The 9,039-nt window shown below is 46.2% G+C and overlaps 1 protein-coding gene across 2 annotated transcripts; it reads left to right on the forward strand.

Annotated features, from left to right (window-relative positions):
* Positions 1-8,531, forward strand: LOC111611161 (trichohyalin-like). 2 transcript variants are annotated; one of them, XM_023346882.1, is made up of 3 exons: positions 1-197; positions 400-1,224; positions 3,054-8,531. In XM_023346882.1, the coding sequence occupies exons 1-3, from the start codon at positions 149-151 to the stop codon at positions 8,447-8,449; spliced, it is 6,270 nt and encodes a 2,089-aa protein (XP_023202650.1). In that variant the 5' UTR covers positions 1-148; the 3' UTR covers positions 8,450-8,531. The 2 variants fall into 2 exon arrangements, with proteins under 2 accessions (XP_023202650.1, XP_023202651.1); XM_023346883.1 differs by having other exon boundaries at positions 448-1,224.
* The last annotated feature ends 508 nt before the right edge of the window (positions 8,532-9,039 follow it).

Here is a 9,039-nt window from a genome sequence, read left to right on the forward strand (position 1 = left end):
TCCTCTTTTCAGCTCAGTCAGTCGTCGGTTTGTGTCCGTTTTGTGTCGCAATGACTTTAGAGAAGCTCTTCCTGTAAAAGTACACACAGGAGCCTAAAAAAGAAAAAAAAAGGGGAAGAGGAACAAGAGGAGGAAGGTGGACAGAGAGATGGACTCGACAGATGAGAACTGCAGTGCAGCCGCAGAGGCAAACGGAGGTGAGTTTACAGTGGATCCTGATGCAGGACATTGATATGAAGCTTGTACAAAGCTGCCAGTTTAAGGGTTTCAACTCTTGAAATTGGTTCAGTGATGTAGACGATGGATTCAATGATGAAAATCTAAATTCAGTGTGGTTTGTGGTGGTAATCTAGATTGATGTCTGACTTTTGCCACATTTCTTTGTTCTGTGTCACTCAGCTTATCCGGTACGATGCACTGAGGAAGTACTTCTCCCTTTCTTCACAGATGAGAGTTTGCCGGCTGCCATGAACGTCCAACGCCCTCCGGTCTCCCCAGGCACCCCGCCCGCCCTCCAAGAACTCAGAGTGGTCCTGCTGGGCAGAAAGGGAGCCGGCAAGAGTGCCGCAGGGAACACCCTGCTGGGAGGAGTGGGCGGCTTCGAGAGCGGGAAGCCCACGGAGGAGTGCGTGAAAAGGCGAGCGGATGTCGTTGGCAGGAAAGTCACAGTGGTGGACACACCTGGCTGGGAGTGGTACTACCCACTCAACAGTACCCCCAACTGGGTGAGGAGGGAGACTCTGAGGAGTGTGACCCTGTGCCCTCCTGGACCTCATGCCGTGCTCCTGGTAGTTCGCTCCTGCGCTTCCATCACAGACAGCTACATCCAGGAGATAGAGGAGCACCTGGAGCCGCTGGGAAGGGAGGTGTGGGAGCACACCTTGGTGCTTTTCACCAGGGGAGACGAACTGGGTCTGACCACCATGGAGCAGCGCATCCAGACCAGTGGTTCTGGACTCCAAAGACTCCTCCAGAAGTGCAGCAGCAGGTACCACATCGTGAACAACTACAGCAAAGGAGACGGGACGCAAGTGAAGGAACTGATAAGGAAGCTGGAGGTGATGGTGGACAGAAAGAAGGGAGGAAGGAGTCATCTGGAGCTGGATAACGGAGTCCTGCTGGGGCTGGAGGCGGATGGGAAGAGGAGAGCCAGGGAGAGGAGGAAGAAGCAGAGGCAGATGGAGGCGCAGATGCAGAGAGGGACCATCAAAGCCGCTCTCATGAGTAAGTCCTTCAGATTGTTTAATGCTGAAGAATAAGAGTTTATTACAAAATAAACTCTAGACAAAACTCTAATGGCCTCCATGTTGGAATGGCCACCATATATTCACCTTTTCTATAAATTAGACTTCAATGATGTGTTAAAACTTTGGTCTTCAGGACTAAAAAGATTGTATCTTGAGAATAGTTGTGTCATCTGTCATTTTTCTATAGCAGTTTCATTTGAAAATCACATCAGTGGTCTGTCAGTTTGGAGTTGCCCATGTCCATGACTGTGGACATGGGCAACTTTAGGTTAAATGTTAATTTCTTGACTTTGGAATTCAACATACTTGAACGCATGTTCTCTTGTTTTTCCAATTTTGAGAAGTGTCAACTACATGTGAAGTATTACTCACAGAACTAAAAGATAAAGGGTTTAAATACTTTAAAAACAGAAGCTATATGTACAAAAAAATGCCTTAGTTTTATTTATATTTAAGCACTTGTACAGATTTTTGTCAAAAACATTTTTTTGAACATGTTGGTGTTTGTGTATGTCCCTCACTAAATAAATTAAAAATGTTTTTTTCAGAGTGAGATCAGGGGCAGTTGTAACCTAAGCGTTGCCCTGTCCTCACAAACCCAGTCAATACTGTTGTGACTAAAATTATTACTGCTTATCGCTCAACTTGTCAGAAAGATGCTTCTTAGTTGAGTCCAAGTTTTGTGTTTTATAAAAGATTGAATTAGATGGGCTACTAGCAGAAATCACAAACTAGTGGTGATTCATGTAAAGCTAAAATAGCCTTTTAAGCTAGCCATTAGCCAGATACGTACACAACAAGGGGAGCTAACACCACCAGAGGGCGCTGTTCCTCACTCACCGGAGATTCCATCAAGTAGAAGAACGCATGTTTGTGGCTGCAGCTAGCATGATTATTTTTGCTCATGAGACCATCCCATCCTGTGTTATATCGCTGGTGTTAAAACCAGCTGTGTGAGTGCAATAAGTTTAACAATATCTCCGGTAGCAGCGTATCTAATCACAATACTTAGAAACCTGCTGAAAACCACTGTCCAAAATTCTCATGTGGGAAGCTAACTGAAGGTCTAGTTTACAAGCTAGATGTTTTAAATTATTATGAATGTGAGAAACTCCGGCCATCCTGGAACTGAGCAGAAAACCATGGATGAAAATGAGTGAATACACATGCAGCTTTGTAGTTTAGTTTTCAACTTGAGAGGGATTCAGAGTAACCTTTCAGAAGCAGACTTGTCACCAGAGTCTTTTTAAATAAAAGTATAAATGTGCCCGAGGTGAGGTAAGCATGAATTACGTGAGTAAATGCTACTAAACCGGTGGAAAAAATGGGGGGGGAGTGGAAACAGTGGGAAGGAGGGATGTCTCATATTAACCACCAAGACCCAAGAGAACAACTAGTTATGGATTCCCTGCAATTACACAGGGAATTCATTCAGAGGATTAGCCTCTGACTGTGACAAACATCATTTGTCACTTGGCTAATGAGAGATTCATCCACTACCATCATCTTTTCTGCTAAGACATTGGATATCAGGAGAGAGGATCATTGTTGAATGAGTTTTTTGTGAAAGATGGAAAGTATTTCCATCCTGGTAACAACCTGAACCTTGTTCTACGCTTTGCTTTCTGGATATAATGAGACATGATTGCCAGCTGGAGGCGTGGAAATTTTACCCAATCGCTCATTTTTGACTGTGGTGTGTGTTTGGATTTTCCTGCCAAACGAGGTGGACAGCAAAGTATGACATGGTGACAAAATGTCAAGCACAAACCACAGAGTAAAGTCTGTTTATATTTTTCTCCCTAGGTGATGGACCCCAGGGTTCGGAACTGGATGCACACCAGTCCTTCTCCAAGGCTCCTCGGCGGCTGCCCGAGGTCAGACTGGTTCTACTGGGAGAGCGCGAGACTGGGAAGAGCTGTGCCGGGAACGCCATCCTTGGGAAAACAGGCTTCTTCGAAGCAGGAGCGGTGACGGAGGAGTGTGTCCGCCAGCAGGCGGAGGTGGCCAGGGTGATGGTGACCGTGGTGGACACGCCGGGCTGGGAGGCAGGAGTGGCCGGTGCCACGCCGGAGCGGGTCAAACGGGAGATCATGTGCAGCGTGGCCCTGTGCCCTCCGGGGCCTCACGCCCTGCTGCTGACTCTGAGGGTGGACACTCTGGTGAGGGCGGGACACGTCAGGGAGCACCTGGAGCTTCTCGGAGAGGGTGTGTGGAGACACACAATCCTGCTGTTCACCCACGGCGACCAGCTCCGCGAGGGCGTGGACATCAAGCAGCACGTCCAGAGCGGAGGCAGGGACCTGCAGTGGCTGCTGGAGAAATGCAGGGGTCGGTACCACGTGATCGGCAGCGGAGACGGAGGAGGACGAGGCAGCGGGGGGTCCGCAAAGGTGACGGAGCTCCTGGAGAAAGTGGAGAAGATGGCGACAATGAACAGATGCGAAGCTTTTTCCTGCGTGGTGCAGGAAGTTAGGGATTTGAGCCTCCAGAGGAACGAAAAGTTCAACCAGCGGATGAAGGAGATCGTGGACAAGATGGTTCGTCAGGAGGCTGAGTTGAAGAACTTGAGGGACAGGGAGGTGAAGAGCATCAGGTGGTTCTTTGACAGGAAGAAGAAGGTGAAGTCGCCGGGAAAGGCCGATGTTCAAAGAGAAGAGGAGGGTGACGAGGACAAACGGGTTGGTGAAATAAGAAACGACTTTGGCGACCTGGAGGAGCGGATGAGATGGCTGACGGAGGACAGAGAGAGGGAAATTCAGGATCTGAGCCTTGAAAACGAGAGGATCCGAGTCGCACTAAACCAACGTCAACAAGAGAAACACGAAGCGGAGCTGAACCTGGAGCTCAAAGAGAGGGAGATCGAGGAACTGAAGGAAAGAACTGACGAGCAGCAGCTGAAGCTCCTCGATCTCGAACGCACCTGCGTTGAGTCCGAACACGAGAGGAAGCGAAGGGAGGATGAAATCAGAGCAGAGAGACAGGAATGGAGGAAAAAACTTGACGAGAAGGAGGAAACTGTGGCGGTGCTTACAAAGGAGAGAGAAGAGTGGATTGAACGGTTTGAAGCTTTACAAGTAAAAATGGAGCAGATTGAAACACACTATACTGATTCTCTAAGAAAAGAAGGAGAGAAAATCAGGGAGATGGCAGAGAGGGAGGAAAAACTGGTGAAAGAGATGGAAAATCAAGACAAGCAGCTGGAAGGACTAAGAGGGAAAGCTGCAGAGGAAAAGCAGATGATGCTTGAAAACTTTAACATGTTGGAAAGAAGCATGGAGGAGCTGAAACTACAACACCAAAAAGAAACGGAGGAGAAAGAAAGTCAGATAAAGGATATAAAACTGCGGCATGAAGAAGAGATGACCAGAAAAGCTACTGAGAGCAAAAGAATCATAGAGACAATGAGAGTTCAGCAGAAGCAAGAAGTTCATAAGACACTAAAAGAAAAAACAAATGACATTGAGCTACTCAAGCAACTGCACGAGGAGGAAATTAAAAACATGAAGCAAGAACAAGACAAACAAGTAGCACAGTTAAATGACAAGTTTGCAAAAGAGAAAAGTGAACTTTTGGAGACAAAAACGAGAGAGTTAGCAGAACTAAAACAAGCACATCTTACTCAGATGGAAGCAAAAGGGCAAGAAGGTGAGAAAAACAAAGAGATGATTCAGCTACAGCACAAAAAAGACCTGGAATTACACGTTCAAGAGAAAAACACAGAGCTGGAGGCCTTGAAGCTGAAACACCAAGAGGAAATGGCTACAAAAATAAATGAGATGGTTAAACTCATGGAGGAAAGAGAAGTTGACCGCAAGAAGGAAGTCGTTGAGATAGTCAAAGAGAAGGAAGAGGAAGTCAAAAGGGTTAGACAGGAATACACAGAAATACTAAGCAAGCTGGAGGGAGAGAGACAGAGAGAAAGAGAGGAGCTGAAGCAGCAAATAGATGAAGAAGAGCAGGAAAAACAGAGATGGATAAAAGAGTTAAAAGAAAAGTTTGCTGCCCAAACAGAAGAAACTAGGCGAGAACAGGCAAGCATGTCGCAAGATCTGCAGCACAGTCAAAGAGAAACCGAAGACGTCAAATGTGAGCTGATAAAGCAAGTTGAAGGCAGGGCAGCAGAGAAAGAAAGGCACAAGAAAGAGTTTCTGCAAAAGGAGAGAGAGGTTGAGGAAATGAAAGAGAAATTTAAAGAATTGAGAGAGACAATCCAACAGAAAGAAGAAAGAGAGAAGGAGCTTTTCAGTGAAATTGAAATCAGAGAAACGGACAAAGAAAGATGCAAGAAAGAGTCGGAGCAACAGATAGAGGAAATGAAGGAGAAGCTCAACGAAACCAAAGAAAAGATGCAGCAAGCAGACGAAAGGCTGAAAGTCCTTTCAAACGATATGAAAGCAATGGAGCAACAACTGAAAAAGAAAGAGGACGAAACTGAGGAGATGAAATTAACTGTTAAGGAAATGAAGGAAGAAATCAGAGAAAAGGAAGAGAAAGAACTCGTTTACCTGGAGCGTAAAAAAGACTCGGAGCAGAAACTGGAGAGAACAGAACAAAAAGCTGACAAGATGAAGGAGCAAATAAAAGAGCTCGAGCAACACTTGCAGCAGGCAATGGAGCAAAGAGAGAAAGACGGCTTGAGCAAGAAGAAGATGCAGCAAACTCTGGAACAAAACGGCAGAGTGATAGAAAAGTTGCAACAGCACATAAAGGACATCGACGAGATTCTGCAGAGAAAGGACAAGGAACGGGGCGAAATCATCCTGAACCAGAAGAAGGAGGCCGAGCAACGCCTGCAGGACACAGAGCGAAGGATGGAGGAGATGAGGCAAGAGCTTCTGGAAGACATGGAGAGCAAACTGAAAGAGAAGGAGGTGGAGAACGAAAGCATCAAACAGCAGGCTGACTCCAGGGAGGCAAGATGGAGGGAAGAGCTGAAGAAGACGGAGGAGAGAGGGGCGAACGAGATAAACAAGCTGCTGGAGATTATCGAGAAGAAGACGAAAGAAATAACACAAGCAGAAAGACGTCTCGCAGAGAAAGAGGGAGAGGTCGACGAGCTGAAAAGACTGTGCTCAAACCACTGCAAAGACATTGACGAGTTGAGAGAGAGCAATGAAAAGTATACACTTCGTGTAGCCGAGATGCAGCAACGCCATGCAGAGGAAGAGAAGAAAATTGAGGCACAAATGATGGAAAAGCTGCAGGAGAAAGAAGAAGAGCTCAAACGTCTGCTGCAAAAGGACAAAGACAACGAGAAGGAGCTCGTCCAGCTGAGGCTGACCATCGAGCAGACCAAATCAGAGCTGAAGGAGCTAACCGAGAGAATGGAGAAGGAGATGACGAGCATGATTCGGGAGTACGAGAAAGAGGTCAAAGAAAAAACGGAGAACATAGAGGCCGTCGCGAAGGAGAAGGAGAGTCACGAGCAAAGCGTTCGGGTCGTCACAGAGAAATACGAGGAGAGCCAAAAGAGAGTGGAGGAGCTGCAAGAGCACAACGAAAAGATGAGAAAAGAGACAGAAAATCTCAGCATCAAGTGTGAGGAGATGAGGAAGAAGAGTGAGGAAGAGGTTAGGGAGCATCTAGTAACATGTGAGGCGAAAGTAAAGAGCATAGAAGCTGCCCTTATGGAGAGAGATTCAGAGGTGAAAGCATTACAAGAAGCCAACGATAAACTTCAAGGAGAGGTGGAAGTTATTAAAGCAAGGGAAGACAGGAGCAAGATTCAGATAAATGAGCTGATGGAGAAACAAAAAGAGCAGGCAAAGAAGTATGACGAAGAATGTCTAAACAGAGAGAAATTAGCCGAGGATAGAGAGCGAGCTGTGAGGAGCGAGGAAGAAGAGTTGAGCAAAAGAAGAGACGACCTCAGTGCAAAACAGGAGGAACTTGTTGAAATGGAGATCAAGTTGAAAAATCAAGAATCTGAGCTTCAAAAACTCCAAGCTAAGCTAGAGATAAGAAAAAAAGAAGCAGAGGAAATGGATAATCAAATGACAGAGTTGAACTTAAGGAAGCAGGTTATCAAGAAGAAGGAAAGTGAGCTGGACACTTTGCTTGGAGCGCTGGAAGGCAAACAGAGAGAACTGAGCTCTCACGGTCAAGACCTCCAGAAGAAGGTCAGAGGTCTGAAGGATCAAGGGAAGGAGCTGAAGGACAGAGAGTGCTACCTAAAGAATGAGGAGCAGGAGCTGCTCAACTGGAAGTCAGAACTGCTGGTGCAAAACGAGTATGTCAACTGCACAACGCAGGAGCTGGACGAGATTCGCCGGGATATGGCTTTGCTGAAGGAGGAGCTCCGCACCAGGGAGACAAAGCTAAAGGAGTCGCTCAAAGACATGAACAAATGGGAGCTGAATCTCAGAAAACGAGAGGAAGCGTTGGTCAGGGGGGAGCAAAGGTCCGATGACAGCATTGACGAAACGGGTTCTTTCCATCTATTGGCTGAAGATAACTTGCCTTTGATGGACCAAGAAGTCAAGGATGGGAGGGCAAAGGGAAGAGGGAAAGAGTCAGCCGTAGAAGATACTACTAGCCCCACAGAGACAAATAAATGTCACTTTGAAACACTTTTAGAAACAAAACAAACTGAAGAAAACAAGAATATCAGCATTTTAAGGTCCCTACCGAACCACAAAGACCCGGGGTGTGACTTGAGAGTGATGGTCCTGGGAGAGACGTGGTCTTCTCGCTCCCCAACCGGAGTCACCATCTTAGGCGGAGAGGCGTCTAAGTTCAGCGAATCCGGCTTCAGGCCCTGGAGAGGTCAGATAGCCGGGAGGCGCCTGGCGGTTGCAGAACCGCTGGGTCTGAAGTGGCGAGATGGACCTGATGCGACCGATTCGGCGCAACGGAAGAGCATCCTAGAAAGTGTCTCCTGGTGCCGCCCGGGCGCTCATGTCGTCCTCCTGCTCGTGCCCGCCTTCCTGACCTGCACGCGGAAGTACAGGTGGGCCGTGGAGGAGCACGTGGGTTTGCTCGGGGAGGACGTCTGGAGGCGTACGTTGGTGCTTTTCACCTGGGGGGAGATTCTGGGAGAGAGCGTGGATCAGCACATCCTGAGGAACGGGGAACTGATGGGGCTCATAGAGAGGTGTGGGGGCAGATACCATGTGCTGACGAGCAAACAGAACAACTCAAAGATCAAGGCTTTATTTGAAAAAATGGAAGATATAGCAGATTTAACTTTAGAAATGTGAGGACTGAGTAATAATTATTTTTTTCACGTGTATAATATGTAAATATGTTTGAATAAAACTACCTAAAAGTGAAACAATCTAATTTCTGCCACACAAATCTTTATTTAATATGTTATTCTGTTTCTTCTTACCTCAAATAAATTAAATGGGTCACGAATTAAAAATATTTAAGGATATAAATGAGGAGTTGAATTGACTGTCAGGTCAAAAATTTTAAGAAATCATAAATCCTGAAGTGCTAGAGGTGAAAAAAACAATCACTTTAGTAAAATACAAAAAAAATCTGCACTTAACTGTACTTTATTAACACCCTGTTTCCTGAATGTTTCGTAAAGACTCATCATTCATTCACTTACTAAAAAAATAAATGCTGTAGGCTTGATTTATCAGAAAAGCCTCATCTAATCTCAACCGTAATCGTCTCATTTCCTCCACTAGATGGAGCCCTTGAGTCGGTGTAGACTTCCCTCCCTAGTAAATGTATCAGTGTTGAAAGCCACAAATGGTGAGAAACATGATGGTAAAAGTATAATGAAGCCCCGTCAAACACGTTTCAACTGTGTTTCACGGGTTTCTGTGTAATGGTTACT

Source organism: Xiphophorus maculatus, chromosome 14, assembly GCF_002775205.1.
Source record: "Xiphophorus maculatus strain JP 163 A chromosome 14, X_maculatus-5.0-male, whole genome shotgun sequence".
Classification (NCBI taxonomy): domain Eukaryota; kingdom Metazoa; phylum Chordata; class Actinopteri; order Cyprinodontiformes; family Poeciliidae; genus Xiphophorus; species Xiphophorus maculatus.

Excerpts from the sequence above, each read along its gene's own strand:
- LOC111611161 (XM_023346882.1), top strand. The coding sequence starts at position 149 with ATGGACTCGACAGATGAGAACTGCAGTGCAGCCGCAGAGGCAAACGGA. Across the intron at positions 198-399 it reads AGCCGCAGAGGCAAACGGAG|CTTATCCGGTACGATGCACT; the intron begins GTGAGTTTACAG and ends TGTGTCACTCAG. Across the intron at positions 1,225-3,053 it reads CATCAAAGCCGCTCTCATGA|GTGATGGACCCCAGGGTTCG; the intron begins GTAAGTCCTTCA and ends TTTTCTCCCTAG.